We start from the raw sequence: 20,340 nt of genomic DNA, 5'->3' as shown, positions 1-20,340 counted from the left end.
CCATGCCCATGGCATATGGAAGTTCCCAGGCTAGGGGTCGAATCGGAGCTACAGCTGCTGGCCTACGCCACAGCCATGGCGGATCTAAGCCGAATCTGCGACCCACATCAGAGCTCACAGCAATGCCAGATCCTTAACCCACTGATCAAGGACAGGGATTGATCCTGCATCCTCATGGCTACCAGTTGGATTCATTTCCACTCGCCACCAGTGGGAACTCCTAGTGGAACATTATTTAAAGTATCCATAGATGCTAGATAATAGAAAGGCAGATAAACAGATGAACTGAAGGGTCTGGATTCCATCCACCCAACCACCCAGACCCACTTGCCTCTGTGATTCTGGCATCCCATCTCAAAGGGTGGGCAGAAATGAGACTCAAAATCAGGACTGGAGCTTGACAGCCTGGCGGCTGATGAGGGCAAGGTGGCACCTGCCCACCAGGAGACCCCCTTCTGAGGAGGAGGAAGTTCTTGCCACTGCTCATGCCCTAATGTAAATGTTTCCCTCTGGGAAGATGTGGAGCAACTGGGCCCTCATGGAACCGTTGGTGGGAATGGATTGTGGGGCAGCCAATTTGGAATCAGCCTAGCAGCTTCTGAAAAAGGTTAGCAGACACCTGATCCCACCGTAGCTACCTCATAGGCATCCCCTGGAAAGGAATGAAAGCAAGTTCCAATGCACAGACCTAAGCAGGGTTGTTCATAACAAAACAAATGTCTATCAGCAGGGGAAAGGATGAAAAAAATGTGGTCCATCCCAGAGTTCCCTTGTGGCTAAGTGGGTTAAGGACCTGGCATTATCACTTCTTTTTATTTTATTTATTTATTTATTTGCTTTTTAGGGCAGCACCTGCAGCATATGGAGCATCCCAGGCTAGGGGTCCAATTGGAGCTACAGCTGCTGGCCACAGCCACTTCAGATCCAAGCCTACACCACAGCTCACAGCAACCCACTAACCTGCTACCTCATGGTTCCTAGTTGGATTCGTTTCCATGATGAGAACTCCCTGGCATTGTCACTTCTGTGGCTCAGGTAACTGCTGTGGTGCAGGTTTGCTTCCATATGCTAGGAACTTCCATATGCTGTCAATGCAGCCAAAAAAAAAAAAAAAGTGGTCCATCTATGCAATGGAATATTATTGGCCATAAAGAGGAAACAAGTACTGACACATGCAAAAATATAGACAGACTTCAAAAAATAAGCTCAGTGAAAAATATCAAACACAAAATATCACATATGTTATAAAGATATATCTAGAGAAGAACATACCTGGTCAACTCATGTTATGTAAATTATACTTCAATAAAGCTGTAATTAAAAAGTTGCCCCGGCAGAGGGTGACAGAGACCACACATTCAACTCAGAACCTTGGCGTTCTCTTGTGGTACAGCAGGTTGAGACTGACCTCACTACACTGGTTCCGATCCCTGAGGCATGGGTTCCATCTCTGGCCCAGGAAATTCTATATGCATGGGTATGAGGTCTAATTTGCTGACTATCTTCTCCTCTTCCCTCCTCATAGAGGGAGTGAGCTGGACCCCCAAGAAGGTATTCTGCAGCCTCTCAGTCCCCTGAGGGTCCCACTGGGATAAAGCCACCACCTTCATGTAGAGGAATCATTGGATGAACAATTGGCCCATTGGAAGTTTGCTGGGAAGCTGTCAGCAGCCTAAAATGCCTGATTTAACCACCATGGTCCTGCTGAGCCCTACATGTTCGCCAAGTGGCTGGGTGGGTGGAAGAGTTGCTGTTCAGACGTCAAATGGGTCACATCCCTTCACCAAGTCCCAGGGGAAGGAGGGTTCTTGGTGGGGTCAAAGTATGGATTGGGATGAACTGACACTTTGGGATGGATGTAACCAGCGGCCAGGGCTTGGCCCTCAAAAGACAACCTCAGTACCACCAGCCTGCCCAGCCCGGTGGGGAAGAGTCAGAGCATGTGGGGTGTTCTGGGGAGCCACCTTGGGCCCCACCTGAGACCCAGCCATGGGAGGAAAATAAGCACCAAAAATGCACTTGGATGAACACAAGTGTCATCCCCCAGTCATCCTTTCAGCCACGCACAGACGGGATGGACAAGGGAGAATTAAATACAATTGAAAAATCATGGGGTAGTGATTAGGATTAGGGGAGCAAGAAAGAGATAGGGATGGGGCCTCCTTGAAAAGAGATTTTAAATTGAGTTCTGGATGGCAGAAGATGTTCACTGTAAAGAAGAGAACAAGAGGAGTTCCTGTTGTGGCTCAGCAGTAACAAACCCAACTAGTATTCATGAGGATGTGGGTTCAATCCTTGGCCTCACTCAGTGGTTTAAGGATCCAACATTGCCATGAGCTATGGTGTAGGTTGCAGACGTGGCTCAGATCTGGTCTTGCTGTGGCTGTGGTGCAGGCTGGCAGCTACAGCTCCGATTTGACCCCTAGCCTGGGAATGTCCATATGCTGCATGGGTGTAGCCCTAAAAAGCCAAAATAAAAGGGGGGGGAGGGGGTATGAGAAAGGCTGAAATGTGGATAAATGTGCACCATGCTCACCAGTGATCCACACCGAATCAGGGAAGCCACCCCCAGATTCCTGACCACCAGAGCCCTATGAAGTGATACACATTTACTATTTCAAGGTACTAAGCTTGGGGGCACTTTGTAAAACAGCAGTAGCTAACTAATACATCCAGATTTCTTTAGGAGCTCCAGGTCCCAGAGATCCCAAATTCACTTCGGGATGGTTACACTTTCCTCCAAGTTTGGTGGTCCAACCCAACCACTATGTAGACAGTTCAAACAAAGGGGTTTCATTAAGATCTGGGCATTAGGGTGTAAGGGTTATCCGTGTACTTCTGGGATTCAAATCTCAGTTTAGCCACTGAGTAACAGCAGGACGTGGGGCAAGTCAGTCAACCTCTCTGAGCCTGTTTCCTCCCATGCACAACCGGGATGTCAGGAATCACTGAGGGTTGAGGGGGTTGCTCTAGTTACTTAATTTCTCTTTTCTCTTCCCTGCTGGAAGGTAGAGTTGTATCCCCTAAAATGATACATTTAAGTCCTTACCCCTGGTAGCTGGGACTAGGACCTTGTTCAGAAACAGGGTCTTAGCAGATATAATTAAATAAGATGAGGTCATACTGGAGTAGGGTGGCTCCAAATCCAGTGACTAGTGTCCTTATAAGAAGAGGGATGTTTGGGCATTCCCGTTGTGGCTCAGCAGGTTAAGAATCTGATGAGCATCCATGAGGATGCAGGTTCCATTTCTGGCCTCACTCAGTGGGTTAAGGATCCAGCGTTGCACAAGCTGCAAGGTAGGTGGCAGATGTGGTTTGGATCTGATGTTGCTGTGGCTGTGGTGTAGGCCTGCAGCTGTAGCTCTGATTTGACCCCTAGCCAGAGAAATTCCATATGCCACAGGAGTGGCTGTAGAAACAAAACAAAACAAAAAAGGGAGTTCCCGTCGTGGCTCAGTGGTTAACAAACCCAACTAATAGTCATGACAGCGTGGGTTTGATCCCTGGCACCGCTCAGTGAGTTAAGGATCTGGCGTTGTTGTGAGCTGTGGCGTATGCTGGCAGTCCCTGGCCTGGGAACCTCCATATGCCACAAGTACGACCCTAAAAAGACAAAAGACAAAAAAAGAAAAGGGACCTTTGGACACACACAGATGGCCATGTGAGGACAGAGGCAGACACTGGGGTGACCCATCTGCAAACCAAGGCCACCCGCACCACCAGAAACTGGAAGAGCAGGAAGGATGCTCTCCTGAAGAACTTCAGAGGGAGCAGAGCCTTGCTGGCCAAAGCCTTGACTTTGGACTTTGGACTTCCCGCCTCCAGAATAGGAAAGAATACATTTCTGTTGTTTTAAGCTCCCCAGGTTTGTGGTTGTTACAGCGGCGCCCGGAAGGGAATGCAGGAAAGGAACGCGAACCTCTTTCCACCAGGTGGCAGAAAGCAAACCGAAATCAATGCCGGGTAATTCAATCAATTCACTTTTCCTAGGGCCAGGCTAAGTTCATGTGGTGGCTGGGAGCAGGGCCAGCTGGGGGCCTAGGGTCCTTGGGCAACTCCCAGCCCGGCCAGCATCTCTGGAGGGTCTCTGGCTTGCAGTTTCTTGGTCATTCATCTGTTGCCTGGAAACGCACACCCTTCTACCTCCAGCCTTTCGGCAGCTTCACCTGCACTGTTGTCACTTGGCTATTGTCTGTGGCCCACGTGGCCCACTGGGAGGTTCTGGGGATGAGAGAGAGAACGTGTATGAGGGGGTGGCATTGAAACCTGTCACTACCTCCCAGCTGTCACCTCTCTGTGGTCACTCCACAGCCCCCTCCCCACCCTGGGCTCTTGAGCCCCCTGCCTGGTCCACACCCAACCCAAGTGATCCTGGGGCCTCTGAGCAGCAGGGTCTGAGGTCTCCGGGGTGGGCCCAGGGGAATGAAAGAGCTTTGGAAATGCAAAGACTTTTCCTCTCCAACTTTCATTCAAACCTTGGATTTCCAAGTAAACCACAATAACTCGAGAACCAAGAAGGAAATCTTAGCTTCCTCCTTCCCAAGGAGCTGTGTCATTTGCCCCCTTTCTGAGCGCTCAAGGAGGCTGTGTCCCTGCTGGCCAGGCTGGAGCAAGCAGGGGACAGTGAAAGGAAGAAGCAGAAGGAGCCACATCAGCCAAAATGGCAAATGTGACCCCAACCCCACGCTCAGGGACATCCCACAAGTGGAGACAGAGTAGCTACTCTAAAATGCTTCTGATTTCCACAGGGACCTAGGATTTTTTTCTTTTTTAAGACCCTCAGGGAGTTCCTGCGGTGGCATAGGAGGTTAAGGATTCTCAGCTGAGGCTGGGATTTGATCCCTGGCTGGGAACTTCTATATGCCTTGGGTCTGGCCAAAAAAGAACCTCAGATCTGGTTCTGCTCTCACTGGCAGAACTTTCTAAGGTGATGGGAAGGTTCTAGATCTGCAGTGGGGATGGTTATCCCCAGCCACACGTGGCTACTGAGCAATTGACATTCTTCGGGCCAGGGTGCCCGAGGAACTGACTTTTAAGTTTTATTTCATTTTAATTCATTTTAATTTAAATAACCACAGGTATCCAGCAGATACCCTAGGAGACAAGACAGCCTCGGATAAACTGGTGTGTCCAGCTGACCAACAACAACCACGGAGAGGAGGAGAGCACACAGGGAGAGGCAATTAGCAGCAGACTGGACCATAAATATAATACACTTCAATTGAGGGCCAATGGAGGGATCAAGGGCGAAAACCTTTAGTTGCCGCCAATCCGTGGCAGCCCTCACTTTCTTCTCCACACCCAATTTGTGTGTTTACATCATAACCCGTAGGGGCTGCACATCCCAAGATCTGAACCCTCAGTGGCCTATTTCCCTTACACACTCCTCACCCCCCACAAAGCGCAAGATGGGGTTGTGGGGGAGATTTCTCTGGTTTGTGTGGATCCCAAGCCAGCATCCTCCCCACCCCCTCCAGGTGCAGGCAGGTATAAGAATCCCTGTCAGCATTCTGTGAATTTTGAACACAACAGGGTTTAGGGCCATGGAGATTACAAGATTAGCTCCAATATAAACCAGATTTGGAGAAAAATAAGAAAGGGAGAATGGAGGCCTCCCTGAGGTGGTGACCTCTGACCCAGAGCTGAAAATGAGGGATCCAGTCAGTGGCAGTCAGGGGAGAGACCCTCTCTGGCCCAGGGGAGAAGAGCCAGTGTAAAGGCTCTGGGGTGGGCACAAACTTGGCGTCTCACCCCAAACTCTGGACTAACGGCTTCACATCTCAGAATCCCTCCACACACCCCACCCCTAAGTCTGACATCACCCCAGGCCTAGAGTACCCACCACTCTTTCTCTCTTGGCCTTGAACCTGAGAGAGCTGAACTAAGCCAATAGTCCCAAGGCCTTTGCAGCTCCCGCTTTTGGTTCTCAGATTCTCAGAGCCTCTGTCCCTGAGCTTGGAGAGCAGCAGGGAAAATTCGCTGATAAAATGCACAGCCCTGGGTTTGGCTCCTGGGAAGCCTGGAACTAAAAAAGTTCAGTTTTTTAATATTGAGGAAAAGGGTCTTAGTGCGTATCTAAGGACTAGAGCGAGACTGCCCTACCTAAGATCCCCCCACTTCTACTCTCAGCGCCCCACCCCACCCCCGCCTCCCAACCACGAGTCACTCCTGGGTAAGACGAAAAAATTATAAGGCTTCTCACCAAACAAGGCAACTACAAGCCTCCCAGGCCCTCCCAAGTTCTACCCTCTCAGACCCCCAAACCCCTTGTCCTAAATATCTTTACTCCAGCCTGAACCCCAAACTACCTTGACTCTGCACGCAACCCTTTCCTGCAGCGGGACCGCGAGGGTTAAGCTGCGGCGCCGGGCGCGCTGATTGACAGTCCGGCCGGCGGCTGGGGAGAGCTGACCAATCAGCGACGGCGACCGAGACCCACGTGGGCAAGAAGCCTAGCCATTGGCCAGCGCCGCCAGCAGCCGCCCGTGGAGCCTGAGCCCACGTGCAGCTGCTGCCTGCTCATTGACCAGCTTCCCGGTTCAGGTGGCTGCGGGGCGGGGCGGGGCTGGGGCGGGCAGGGGCGGGGCCGGGGCGGGCCGGGATGGGGCCCGATGGGTCAATTGGCCCCGGGGGATGGGAGGAGGCGCTTCCAGTCTGCCTGAACTTGGCCGACCCTCGCGGCATCTTCCTGGCACCTCACGGGCCACGATCTTGAGGGAGGCGAGTAGACCGGCCGGTCTCCTGGAGGACCTCAGGGTCCCTGGGCTGGGGAGGAGGCTGGAGGGATGCTGAGGGGCAGAAGCGAAGTAAAGGGTTAGGCTTGCTGCTACAGGAGTGATTGGAGTAGAGCGAAGTCTCTTTCCTCCTGAGAAATTTCTCCTAATGCACCTGGCCAACTCTTACTCGTCCGTCAAAACCCCTTTCCAAATTATGTTCTCCCGTACTTTAAGAAGTTGTCTCAAAACTAAGATTGAGCTTTGGCATCTCTGGGTTTCCCCCCACCCTGACTGCTCCTGGCAGGGTGTGTAGGTGTTCAGAACCATACCCCCCCACCACCTCATAGGGTGAGGTCCTAGGGTCCCCACCACTAATTAACACAGCTGGAACCAACAGCGGGGTAGATGAGTGAATGTAGGATGTAGGGAATGCCGTGGAATACCACAGGCAGGGAGGGGACTGGGGACTCAGGACTGGGTCCTGGCAGGGGTGGGTGGGAGGCCGAGGGTGGGGTAGGGCTGCTTCTGTCCCTGCCACTGCCCAGCCTTCTGTGTTCATGATCTGCTGTCTTGTTACTTTTATTAGAGTCCCTGGCTAAAGTGTTTGTGACTTCTGACTGAAGATGACCTTTCGGGGCCATCGCAGCCCCCACGAGCACCTTCAAAAGATGGTGAGGCCTCCAGGAACTTTGGTAAGGAGGGCCTGGCTTGGCATTAGCCCCTGGGGGAGAGGGGGTAAGAGGTTGGGGGCTGGGCTCAAATCTAGTTCTCCTGCTCCTGAGAGAGGAAGAGACGTAGGCCTGTCTTGCCAGGCCTTAAGCTGGGGACACCAACCCATCATGGTTTAAGATATTTTATTTATGTATTTAGTCCTTTTAGGGCTGAACCCATGACATATGGAGGTCCCTAGGCTAGGGGTCCAATCGGAGCTGCAGCTGCTGGCCTACACTGCAGCCGTAGCCACAAAAACACAGGATCCAAGCTGAGTCCGCCACCTACACCTCAGCTCATGGCAATGCCGGATCCTTAACCCACTGAGCAAGGCCAGAGATCAAACCCAAATCCTCACGGATACTGGTCAGATTCGTTTCCTCTGCACCACAATGAGAAATCCTCAGTTAATATTTTATGAACCAAAAAAAACCCCTCCCCCCCCATTCCTTCCTAGAGACTATTTCTTTCTTTTTTTTTTTTTTTTTTTGCTATTTCTTTGGGCTGCTCCCGCGGCATATGGAGGTTCCCAGGCTAGGGGTCCAATCGGAGCTGTAGCCACCAGCCTACGCCAGAGCCACAGCAACGCGGGATCCGAGCCGCATCTGCAACCTACACCACAGGTCACGGCAACGCCGGATCGTTAACCCACTGAGCAAGGGCAGGGACCGAACCCGCAACCTCATGGTTCCTAGTCAGATTCGTTAACCACTGCGCCACCACGGGAACTCCCTAAAGACTATTTCTAAGCTTAGGCCGGGGGCAGGCAAACTTCTCTAAAGGCCCAGAGAGTAAATATTTTCAACTTTAGGCCAAGAAGCAAAATGGAAGATGCCTGTGGGTGCTTAAGTAATAAGAGAGCAAGCCAATTATCTTCAGGTCTCAGGAAGTCCCACCCCTCCCTCCTGGGAACTGATGACCTGATTGCTGGGATACTGGGAGCCTGTGGGTCTTGTTTATCCCTCTTTCAATCTCTCCAGGCTCATCCTGAGGCCAGCCCTCCAGCCCTGAACTACCAGGAGGTTCTGGATCAACTCAAGCAGCAGTTCCCCAGGTGAGGGCCATTCTCGGCAGCTGGAGCCTGGCTGTGGCCCTAAGTCCCACTGAGGAAAAAAATCCCACTTGGTGTCTCATTGCCTAAAAGTCAGAACCATTAAAAGGAAGGGAGTGGGGGGAGGAAGCATATTGGAGGCCGAAGCAAAAAGGAAGGAAAACCAGTAAAAAACCAACCTGGCTTGCATTTAAATGTTTGATTTATTTTGTCATTTAGTGTGAATTTGCTTGCATTCAATTGTATATTTGAAGGAGTTCCCATTGTGGCTCAGCGGTAATGAGCCCGACTGTTGTCCATGCGGATGCAGGTTGGATCCCTGGCTTCGCTCAGTAAGTTAAGGATCCTGCATTGCATGAACTGTGGCTCGGATCTGGCGTTGCTGTGGCTGTGGTGTAGGCCAGCAGCTGCAGTTCGGATTCAACCCCGAATCTGGGAACTTCCATGTGCTGTAATGCAGGTGCAGCCCTAAAAAGGAAGGGAAAAAAACACAAAATGCATTAAGGAGTTCCCCTGATGGCTCAGCAGTTGAGGATCCAATGTTGTAACCAATGCGGCACTGGTTCGATCCCTGGCCTGGGAACTTCCACATGCCACACGTAGCCAAAAAAAAGAACATGAAAACCAGATTCATCTTGACACTGCCTTCAATGTGGCACCAAAAAAAAAAAAAGGAGTTCCTGCTGTGGCGCATCAGGATGGCCAGCATCTTGAGAGCACAGGGACGCAGGTCTGAGCCCCAGCTCAGCACAGTGGTTTAAGGATCCAGCCTTGTCGCAGCTGTAGCTTAGATTTGATCCCTGGCCTGGGGGAACTCCATATGCCCTGGGACAGCCGGAAAAAAAAAAAGAAATGGCACCTAGAAGGGACTAGCTCACTTCCTGAAACAGCCCTGCTAGGGGCTGGGGACAGGGCTCATGCTGGGGAAGGGTTTTGAGGAATCTGCTCTGTCTTTCTTGGCAGGTTCCCCACTCACTTGACATCACAGATGAACAGCGCTTACTACCTGGTGAGCCCCGCCCCTCCGCCCACCCCCATCAGGCAGCCCCTCTCCTGGAAAGGGAAAGGGCTGTTCTGTTTGGCCTCAGGAGTCAGCTTTGGGGACACCTGCTCCTCTACTTTGCTTACTTTAGACAACTGAGGCAACTCACTGAGGCCAAGCTTCCTGTTAGTTTTTCTTAATAAAATATGGAAAACAATTGCATATTTAAATTAAGGAGATATTTCTTTGGCTCAGTGAGTCAGTTAGGGGTATAAGACATGACTGGAGTCCCTGTCCTTCAGGGGTGTATGTCCTAGTGTGTGCTGTCTTCTAGAACTTTCCATGAAGATAGAAATGTTCTCTATCAACAGGGTCCCATATGGCACCCACTAGGCACATGTGGCCCCTGAGCACTGGTAAGGAGCTGAATTTAACTTGATCAAAAGTTAGAGCCACACTTGACTAGTGGCTACCTCACTGGACCAGTCAGCTCTAAAGGAAGGAGAGAAACAGATAAGCAAACAGGGAAATGAGAGTCACAAAATATCAGCATCAAGAAAGCAGAAGGAGATCCCATCGTGGCTCATTGGTTAATGACTAGTATCCATGAGGATGCGGGTTCAATCCCTGACCTCGCTCAGTGGGTTAAGGTTCTGGCGTTGCCGTGAGCTGTGGTGCAGGTCATAGACGTGGCTCAGATCCCACAGATGTGGGATGTGGCCCCAAAAAGACAAAAAGACGGAAAAAAAAAAACAGAAGGTGAAGGGGTGAAAGTGAGTAAAGATTTTGAGCTAAGGTGGGAGTTCCTGTTGTGGCTCAGCAGGTTACAAACCCAACTGGTATTCAAGAGGATGTGGGTTTGATCCCTGGCCTCACTCAGTGGGCTAAAGATCCTGCATTGCCATGAGCTGTGGTGTAGGTTGCAGACTCAGCTTGGATCCCGCATTGCTGTGGCTGTGGTGTTGGCCGGCAGCTGCAGCTCTGATTGCTTCAGTCCCCAGCCTGGGAACTTCCATATGCCAAAGGTGCGGCCCTAAAAAAGCAGAAGAGAAAAAAAAAAAAAAAAAAAAGATTTTGAGCTAAGGTAATCAGGAAGGGCCTCTCAAAGGAAGTGATGTTTGTGATGAGACATGGAAGATAAGGAGTTCCTGCCACCCTAGAGAGAACAGGGAAGGTTGTTTCAGGCAGAAGTCGCAGCACACGCAAAGATCCTGGGGTGAGACCAGGCCTGCATTGTTGGAGGAAGAGTGAGTGGCTGGAGCAGAGTGAGCAAGAGGGAGGTGGGGAGGGCAGGGAGGGGGTAGGGGTAGGCCATGCCCCCCTTTGACCTTCACTTCATATCTGGAGTGAAAGCCAGGGGTCTCCGTGATTACAGCCCAGTCTGAGTGAGGTAGGCGGTATCCCATTTGATGAGAGTAGGGACAAGAGAGGTAGCACGACTTCCCCAGGGTCACACAGCTGAGGAGAAGCACACACAGCATTCAGTTCTGCACTCTTGCCCATTTGCATCGACCACCTCCCCGTGTGATTGCCGTTGCTCCTTTGCAGTTCCAGAAGATCCGGCAGGGGCTCCAGGAACATCACAAGCAGGTGAATGAGGGACCAGGAGCTTGGGATGGGGCTGCCCCTCTTTGCAAGGCAGGAGAAAGGGGGAGAGAGGGAGGAAGGGAGGGGACAGGGCAGGTTGCAAGGGGCCTTGGGGGCCATGGGAGGACCTGGGCTTTTACCCCGAGGGAGGTGAGAGCCTTGGAGGGCTGGGGACCAAGGGGGCTCTGAGGTGGGCCCGCCCTCCCCCGCATCTCAGGAGTGCATCTGCATTCCCAGTCAGCGCATCCCCCCACTGGTTTTTGCATGGCTGGACGAGAACAGGGGCCTGTCAGCAGGTTGGGTTAGTTGCCTCTGCTAGGAAGGGGCCGTTTGTTATACGCCAGGCTCAGCCGGATGTGGTCTCCATGTGTCTGAGGTTCTCAAGGGCCTGGCTCACACTCGAGGTTGGGCGGGGGAGCAGGCCTGCACGGGGGCCCAGCTCCCAGCACAGGGCGCCTTGCCCAAGCTGAAGCACAGCTTCCACCCCTGCCTGTCCTCCCGCCACCTGGCCCCTTCTCCTGGGTACTGGCGGGACTTTCTGCCTGTGCCAGATGTGACTGGCGGAGGGCCAGGGCCGTGTCTGCGACTTAGCAGGGCCTGGGGTGGGGAGCTCAGGGAACAGAGAAAGACAGATCCAGAGCCTGGGGCAGGGGGGGGCGGGCGCTGAGGCTGCGGCGGGAGGTGGGGGGGGGGGAGGGGGGGGAGCAGGAAGCAACCAGAACACGGTTATTCATTCAACAGATATTTATCCATCACCTTCTTGCCAAGTGCTGTTGTAGGCGCCAGGGAAATAGCAAAGGAGAACACAGGCAAACCGCTGCCCTTGGGGTGAGAGGAGCTTGGTAAACAGAAGTGTCAGATGGTGAAGGCTGGGGCAAGGCAGGGATGGAATCAGGAAGCCCCAAGGGGACATGCGGGACCAAGGTAAGAGTGGGTTGCCATTCAGGGTGGTCAGGGAAAGCTGGCTAAGAAGGTGACATTTGGGAAAACTCTTGAAGGAGATCAGAGAGGGAGTGTAGGTGTCTAGAATGAGGAGTAGACCAGGCAGAAGGCACAGCCTGTGCAAAGGCCCTGGGGCAGGACTGGGCCTGGTGTGTTGGAGGGACGTCGAGGAGGCCCCTGTGTCTGGATCAGGGTGAATGAGGGAGACAGAGGGAGGAGGCGGCATCAGGTTGGTGACAGGTGCCTATCTTGCAGAGACCTGTGGGCCTCCAGAAGGACTTGGGCTTTTACCCCAGGAAGGTGGGGGCCCAGGAGGGCTGTGAGCAGAGGGCGGGCAGGACCTGACTCAGGTGTTCACACGCGCCCTCTGGTGGGTGCTGCAGGGAGGATGGACAGTTAAGGGCCTGGACAGGAGCTGGGGTCCAGTTAGGACCATCCAGGTGTGGGATGCTGGTGGTGAGAAGCAATCCTATTGTGGATGTGTTTTGGGGAGGAACTTGACAGCACTTGCTGAGTATGGAGATGTAAACGGATGAGGATGCTTGGGGCTCGGGTGGGTCTCCACCGAGCATCCCCTCCCCCCACAGAAGGCCCCAGGTGACCATCCTGATCCTTAGCTGTCTTGTGGTTCCACACAGACCACCTCCCCCTCCCGTTTCCCGTTCCTTGTTCTTTTCCCAGCCTCCTGGCCGTGCATTTAAAATCCCCAGCAGCAGCAGCCCCCCTGCTCTCCAGCCTGCCTGCACACAGCTCTTCCCCAGGGAGGGCCAGCACGCAGGCAGGAGGGAGCAGCACTTTTCATGCTGAGTGCATTAAAGTGCCAGTAAATTGCACATTAACGAGCCAGGGCGAATTGGGGAAGGCTCCCCTGGGCCTCATGCTGCTGGGAGGCCCAGCTGGGGAATCCATCACTGGCTGCCCTAGGAGGTAGCAGCCTGGCGCACCGAGGGCTCTGGCTCTGGGATGTAGGACCCCCTCCCTGTCTCTCCCTCCACCATCCTGTTTGCACTGACTGGCAGAGGATGGGACCCGCCTGGGAGTGGAGGCAGATAAACATGCTGGGCCCCCGCATCTCTTTTTGGGCAGTTGGGTTTGATGCTCTGAGCCTCAGTTTTCTCATCCGCAGAATGGAAACACAACTGACAGCCATGGCGCTTATGCTGCCTTTCCATTAGCAATTACCTCTCTCCGTGAATCGGAACATTTGCCCAGGATTTCGGAATTCACCCTGGGCCAGTCTGGGAGCTTCTTGGCATTTACCATGGAGGGGCGTGTGCATTCATGAGGCCCATAGGCGCTGCCTCCGAAGCCACAAGCCAAATCAGAAATCCATGTCATCCTGATAGCCACAGGACACACATGGTTTTTTAAATTTTAGTTGACATTCATCAAGTAGGCACTGTCTACATTTCAAGTACTCAAAAGCTCTGTGAGGCAAGCGGCAACCACCTTAGACGGGCAGGTCTAGAACATTCCTAATAACACTGTATTTAGTCTGTCTGGACTAAATATAGCTGCACATACACATATTCCCACAGAACCCCTTATCTGTCCAGAAGGGTCTCCCTACAGTGACTCCTGGGCAATACTGGGGGGAGCTTGCTGTCTTGTGTGGTCTCTGTCCTCAGCTGGATGCTGGGCACATTCTGGAAACCACTGCTCTTGATTTTTGGTGCCTCACTGTCCAGTCCAGCAGCCCCCAGCACACATGTGGCTATTAATTTTCTTTTTCTTTTTTTTTTTGAGGGGGGGTTCTTTTTTTTTTTTTTTTTTTTTTGCTTTTTAGGGCTGCACTCCCGGCATATGGAAATTCCCAGGCTAGGGGTGAAATCAGAGCTGCAGCTGCCGACCTAACCACAGCCATGGTAAGGAAGGATCTGAGCCTCGTCTGCAGCCTACACCACAGCTCACGGCAGTGCCAGATCCTTAACCCACTGATCGAGGGCAGGGATGGAACCCGCATCCTTATGAATACCAGTTGGATTCTTAACCTGCTGAGCCTCAATGGGACCTCCCAACTTTTTTTTTTCCTGATAAAGTTAACTGTTGACTTTTTTAAAAATTGGTTTTAATTTGTTTGGCCATGGCATGCAGCAGCTTCATGTGGGATCTGAGTTTCCAGACCAGGGACTGACCCAGGTTTCAGGGGTGAAAGTGCCAGACCCTAACCAGTTGCCCACAATGGAACTCCCTGACTTTAAAAATAAGTGACCCTCCTACCCCTATCTGCTTTGTCACCTGCTCTGCTCCCCAAGAGGTAACCACTTGTTTCTTAGGATTTTTGCAACATTTAAGCAAATTCAGTTGTCATCCCCAGACATGTGTACACAAAGCTTTGTTCTCTCTCTCTTCTTTTTTTTTGGCCTCACCCACAGCGTGTGAAAGTACAGGGATCAACAAAGCCACGCCACAATAGCAACCAGAACCATGCAGTGATGGTGCTAGGTCCCTAACTCACCAGGGAACTTTTACATACCTTTGCTTCTTGAAGCTATTTTAGTTTTCTTTTGTCGTTTGAGGGCTGCACCCCTGGCATATGGAGGTTCCCAGGCTAGGAGTCTAATCAGAACTGTTGCTGCCAGCCTACACCACAGCCACAGCAACACCAGATCTGAGATGCATCTTCGGCCTACACCACAGCTCACAGCAACACCGGATCCTTAACCCACTGAGTGAGGCCCAGGGTGGAACCCACAACCTCTTGGTTCCTAGTTGGATTCATTTCCGCTGTGCCATGATGGGAACTCCTCTTGAAGCTATCTTAAACAAGGGGTGGCATTCAGGCTTTAGTTTTCAAACTTCCCAAGAAGAGCAGTTGGCTGTGAACTCAGATCTGGTGATACTTTTTACCGTATTATGTTGACTGGTGATTAGGGCTCGATTTTTGTCATCTGCGGCCAAAGCCAGCTTCTGGGTACCAAGGGCTTGATCCATGATAGGTGTGGGACAGAGGGCTCTGCATGACCATGAACCCACCCAGAAACATTCAAGGCAGGTGGTGCAGCTGTTTTGCACATGGGAGACTGGCCTGTAGGGAGGCAGTGGTGCCCAGGGCTGTCTGATAAGGAAGCTTTAGCTGGGATGACATCCTCTCTCCAGGCAGAGAACTTCTTACAGATGATGGAGACCTGTAGCCAATCCTTGGGCTTCCAGCTGGGGAAGGTAGGTTCCTGGGTCCCCAAGGAGGGAGGGCACGGGCTGGGGCAAAGGCGCCTCCTGGACCCCTCATGACCCCATACCCTACAGCACCAGGGGAACCAGGACTCCCAGCACCCAGGGCCCGAGACCCTGCAGCCCTCCAGTCTCCAGAGGCCAAACTTCGAAGACATTATGGCCACAAGGTCATCCGACTGGCCCCAGCAGACCCCTGGAGAAGACAAGGACACAGTCCACCAGCTAGACACGTGGCCATCCTGGGACACTGAGCCCCGGTTTTGGCAGGATGTTCTGATGGAACTACTCTGGCGGATGTTTGCCTTGACTCACGATCAGGGGGAGTACCCAAGATGCATGAGTGAGTCTCCCTGATGGTGAGGGGAAGCAGGGCGTGGGGAACGAGGAGGGACAGCACCCGTTGACCTTGGTCGCCTTGGTCTCCCCCTCTGTCCTCTCCTTCCACCCATCGTCATAGTGACCGAACAGGCAACAGACCTGGTAAGTAGCTGGAATCCCGGGTACCTGGAGGGGGGTGCTTCTGGGCTGGGTGTCATCCTGGCTGAGCCCCCAGGTTGGGCATTTGGGTGCCCGTGGGGTTGGCCTACTCCCTCCACTCTTAGCCCTTGAGTGCCCTCGGAGGACCTGAGCCTGTCTGCAGTTCCACATGCATGGAGGGATGGCACTTGAGGCCGCTGGAGCATCCTGTCCACACCACCTGGGCCCTCCAAGCCAGCTCTGGTTCTCAGAGCACCCCCCCGCCGGCAGGTCCTTTGTTCTGAACAACCTCCCCAATTCCCACGGGCAGGAAAGCCAGGACCCAGGACCACGACACTTGAGAGTGGAAGTGCTTCCCAAGGCCTCTTTGGGTAATCCCGTGGGAGGAGGGCAGCCCACTTTGGGGGTGGGGGAGGGGCCATGCCCACCATCAATCCACTCTTGTATCTGCCCAGTTTTCAGCTCTGCCAGGCCCTCCTCCAGCATCTCTGAGGACACCCAAAAAGGGAGCTCAGGACTGGGCACTACAGCAGGAGGGGTGTTCTCCCACAAGGCCCAGGTGAGACCCGGCACCCCACAGGAAGGCTGGGGTGGGCTGGGGTGGGACGAGGATGTGGCTCAGCTATGATCTCCTCCATCCGCCTGCAGGAGCTTGCTGGGAAAGCCCATCAGTTTCTGAAGCCTATGTAAGTAGGTCCCAAAACCTTGGGGTCTGAGGCAGGAGGAGCCCAGATGGGAGTAAGAAGGCTTCCTGGAGGAAGGGGCATAATGGTTAGGACCTCGAAGGATGGATAGGAATTTGCTAGGATAGGGCAAAGCATTTCAGGCAGAAGGGAGCAGTGTTTGGTTACGGGAGAGAGAGAATTCCAGGAGGGCTGTGATAGGACCTTGCGGGATGTATAGTGTGCCAGGGAAATGAAGCCTGAGAGGACCCCAAGTTGGAAAAAGGACACAGCCTCGCTGGGGCTTGATAGATGTCCCCCTCTGGCCAGAGAGGCTCACGGGCTGACTAGCGATCCTGAGGCCTCTCCTCCCAAGATGCTGGGACCCCGAGGACTTTGAAGACACATGGAATAGGCCTGACATCTTGCCCTGGCAATCCAAGAAGCTGGCCATCCCACACCGAGTGGAGAAGATGCGGAGGCTAGATCATGGGGAGCCTGTGCTGGCCACGGCCATCAGCAGCTTCACGCGGCATGCCTTCACCTGCGGCAGGGGTGGTGTCAAGGTGTGGAGCCTGGTCGGCCAGGTGGCAGAGGCCACGTTTCCAGAGAGCTACCTGCGTGTCCAGGTGAGAGGGGCTGGTTCTAGGCTGGGCCGGAGCTTGTGGGAGAGCCACCTGCAGGGGAGGAAGCTCAGCTCAGGCTCTGACCACCCCAGACCCAGGGGGCCTACCTGCGCACCTGCTTGCTGATGTCGAATAGCACCACCCTGCTGACGGGCGGCCACAACCTGGCCGGCGTGAGCCTGTGGGACCTGACAGCACCCTCCCTGCACGTGAGAGCAGAGCTGCCCTGTACGGGCCTCACCTGCCAGGCCCTGGCCGCGAGCCCTGAGGACAGCCTGGCCTTTGCCAGCTTCACCAACGGCACCATCAGGATCTGGGACCTTCGGAACCAAAGCGTGGTCAGGTGTGGCCTGGAGATGGGCGGGATCAGCCCTAGAGCCCCTTCCCACCTTGGCCCCTAAGCAGGGACCCAGCAGTCTCATGGCCAAAGTCCCTTTCCTTGAGGAACTTGCATTTGAGCGTAAGACCCAGGTTCAAAACTTGGCCAGGCTGTTTCCTCCCAAGCCCAGTCATGGTACTTCTTGTCTACCTCAGTTTCCCCATCTGTCACCCGGGTGTGATTGGGTGGGTGGTATCTCCGAGTCTCAGCTCTGACTCCCCTCCTGATGCCTCTCCTGGCCAGGGACCTGCCAGGATACCTGAACGGAGCCAGGAGCATTGCTGTCAAAGACCAGACCATCTGGACTGGGGGTCTGGATGCCTACCTGCGGTGCTGGGACCTGAGGACTGCTGGGGAGCCCCAGGAATACCAGTTCGAGTCTCAGGTGTGAAGCCGGAGTAGGGCCGGCTCAGCTGGGATGGACCTTGGACTGAAGGAGGTGGACTCTGGGGGGAGGGGCAGGGAGGTAGTGGTCCCCAAGTCTCAGTGATGCTGTGAAGAGAGGGGTCATTAGCTTTGCCCTCCCCAGCTTCCCAGGTCACTTTAGATGCCTCTGTGCTTTGTATCAGGTGTTGCTATTCCCACTGAGTCTGAGTCGATAAAGTAGAGATGACCATACCCATTTTGCAGATGAGCCAACCAAGGCCAGAGATGTAAAGTTTGTTTGTTGGGGCCTCACAGCCAGGAAGCAGGCAAGCAGTTGGCCCCCAGGGTGGGTCCCTGTGCTCCTGTGGTTTCTATTTTTTTCTTTTTGCCTTTTCTAGGGCTGCTCCTGGGGCATATGGAGGTTCCCAGGCTAGGGGTCTAATCGCAGCTGTAGCCACGGGCCTACACCACAGCCACAGCAACACCAGATCTGAGCCACGACTGCAACCTACACCACAGCTCATGGCAATGCTGGATCCTTAACCCCATGAGCAAGGCCAGGAATAGAACCCACAACCTCATGGTTCCTAGTTGGATTCATTAACCACTGAGGCACGACGGGAACTCCATTTTTTTTTCTCCTGTGGTTTCTTGAGTCCACTGAGACTTGACTTTTTCCCTGCTACCTGCTTCCCAGATAATGAGCCTATCCCCCAGCCCCCAGGAGGAGTGGGTGCTGGTGGGCACAGCCAATGGCCAGCAGTGGCTGCAGCCCACCCTTGGGGGCCAGAAGCACATGGCGGGGTGTAAGGACGCCACCATCCTTGGTCTCAAGTTCTCCCCACTTGGTGAGTGGCCAGCAGTGGGGAACATCCCCAGTCTCACACGGACTGACTCCACCCAGCTCTTTCTGGCCCTTCCTCAGCAGGAACCACCCTCAGGGACGCTCTCCACAGAGCTGTGGGGGAGGTGGGGGACTCCCCGCTTCCCAGATACCCAGGGGTCTGGCCCTTAGCTGCTGACCTGCCCAGTTTCCCCTGTGACGGGGCTCCCCTTTGCCTCCTCCAGGCCAGTGGTGGGTGACTGTGGGCACAGACAACCTGGTCAGCATCTACAGCAGGCACACAGGGACCGCAGTGGTCCAGGTACTGGGGTGGGGCAGGCAGGTGGGACACTCAGGGGCTGAGCCCAGAGCTCCAAATGCAGAGGCTCCGAAGGGACTATGTTTGAACTGATGGGCCTTCAAGGGTAGGGGTTGGTGAGCCCCCTCACTCTGCTCCCCGACTCTCCAGGTTCCTGAGTCATCCTCCATCATGTGCTGTGATGTATCCGCCAGCAACCGCCTGATCATCACGGGGTCCAGGGAGCACGCCTCAGTGTACCAGATCATGTACTGAGGCCTTGCCAGGGTGGGTGGGGTGGGCACGACTGGGCCTGTGATCTTTGTCACGTGTAATAAAGCAGCTGGAAAAAGAATTGATTTGGTGCTGCGTCCTGGCCCCAGCCGTTGCATGGAGATTTGGAAGGACTCTGTCCAGCTTGCGTCTCTGGGCCTTTTGAGTCCACATTTCCTGAGACTGATCAGAGCCCTTGACCCCCACTGTTGTGGGGGCTGGATGTGGAACCCTTCTTCCTACTCTGTGAGCTCATCTCGTCTCACGCAGAGATGTTCCCAGGCCCTGCCTATAAACCCAGGGATGGGGTCCTCAGTCATTCAAGACACCTGCGTTGTTAGACCAGTGCTTCTCACCCCAAGGGACACCGGGCCATGCCTGGGGTCAAGTGTGATTGTCACAACCTGGGGGGCAGGGGCTCTTGGCATGGGGTGGGTGGGGGCTTGCAGTGCTCCTTGGCATCCCACAGTGCCTGGGATGGCCCTGCAACCAAGAATTACACAGAACCAGTGTCAGCCATGCCAAGGGGGAGAGTTACAGCAGTGGCTCTCACTGGCCAGCACTCTTCCATCCTCTCAGTAGGGCTCCGAAAGCACAATTTGCCCACCCCCATCCTTCCAGGATGAACAGCATCCTGGGTGGCATCATCTGGACCAGAGAACCAGCCCGTCTTCAGAAACTACCCAGGCATGACTGTTTCCAGCAGGGATACTGCCACCCTGCCATCTCCCCTCCAGAAGCTTCCCTGCCTCATCCTCAGTTCCCTCTGAGCCATGGTTCTGGTTGCAGCCCATGTGAGCTGCCAGAACCAGCTCTGAAGGCTTCCTCACCCCCACCAGCCTCTCCCCAAATCTGGCTCACATTTTCACGGGCTTCCTCTGCTTATGCCTCATCTGGAGGTTAGGAGGAACCCCCTGCCCTCCTGGTTTTCACAAGACCGAACTCCTTACCTCTGAGCCTTTGCACATGCTGTTCCCTCGGTTCCCAGGGAACAGACCCTTCTATGACTCTTTAGCTCTTCTCTTAGCCATTATCACCTCCTCTGGGACTGACCTCTGCTTAGCCAGGTCATGTGCCAGGCTCTGAGGAATTCTCTGGATTTCAAAGGAAATCCAAAGCTATTTTGCACCCCAAATAGCTTCAGGCACCACCATATTCCCTAACTCTTTGTTTGTGGGCAGGGTCTTTGGATGATTCTGTGCAAAGGGCTGGCCGTAAAACTTTTGGGCCAAGGCTGTAAAAGCTGAACAGGACTCATTTCTCCTGCTGTGTT

The 20,340-nt window shown here is 53.8% G+C and overlaps 1 protein-coding gene across 8 annotated transcripts; it reads left to right on the top strand.

Annotated features, from left to right (window-relative positions):
• The first annotated feature begins 6,609 nt into the window (after positions 1-6,609).
• TLE6 (TLE family member 6, subcortical maternal complex member) lies at positions 6,610-19,081 on the top strand. 8 transcript variants are annotated; one of them, XM_047777583.1, is made up of 17 exons: positions 6,610-6,720; positions 7,303-7,408; positions 8,408-8,481; positions 9,442-9,487; positions 11,009-11,050; positions 15,089-15,151; positions 15,236-15,503; positions 15,621-15,643; positions 15,951-16,011; positions 16,096-16,199; positions 16,289-16,326; positions 16,679-16,931; positions 17,021-17,271; positions 17,551-17,692; positions 18,371-18,521; positions 18,742-18,818; positions 18,966-19,081. In XM_047777583.1, the coding sequence occupies exons 2-17, from the start codon at positions 7,340-7,342 to the stop codon at positions 19,068-19,070; spliced, it is 1,767 nt and encodes a 588-aa protein (XP_047633539.1). In that variant the 5' UTR covers positions 6,610-6,720; positions 7,303-7,339; the 3' UTR covers positions 19,071-19,081. The 8 variants fall into 8 exon arrangements, with proteins under 8 accessions (XP_047633539.1, XP_047633537.1, XP_047633536.1 ...); XM_047777581.1 differs by having other exon boundaries at positions 15,951-16,199; positions 17,027-17,271; XM_047777580.1 differs by having other exon boundaries at positions 15,951-16,199.
• Positions 19,082-20,340: the final 1,259 nt, after the last annotated feature.

The sequence above is a fragment of the Phacochoerus africanus genome, chromosome 4, assembly GCF_016906955.1.
Source record: "Phacochoerus africanus isolate WHEZ1 chromosome 4, ROS_Pafr_v1, whole genome shotgun sequence".
Classification (NCBI taxonomy): Eukaryota; Metazoa; Chordata; class Mammalia; order Artiodactyla; family Suidae; genus Phacochoerus; species Phacochoerus africanus.
Note: the sequence above shows the minus strand (reverse complement) of the source record. Positions and strands in the feature narration are given on the sequence as shown.

What these genes read in the sequence shown, in the direction of transcription:
- TLE6 (XM_047777580.1), top strand. Translation starts at nt 7,340, where the DNA reads ATGACCTTTCGGGGCCATCGCAGCCCCCACGAGCACCTTCAAAAGATG. An exon ending in TCCAGGAACATCACAAGCAG is followed by an intron (nt 11,051 to 15,088) that starts GTGAATGAGGGA and finishes TCCTCTCTCCAG; the next exon opens with GCAGAGAACTTCTTACAGAT. An exon ending in CAGGGACCGCAGTGGTCCAG is followed by an intron (nt 18,819 to 18,965) that starts GTACTGGGGTGG and finishes CCGACTCTCCAG; the next exon opens with GTTCCTGAGTCATCCTCCAT.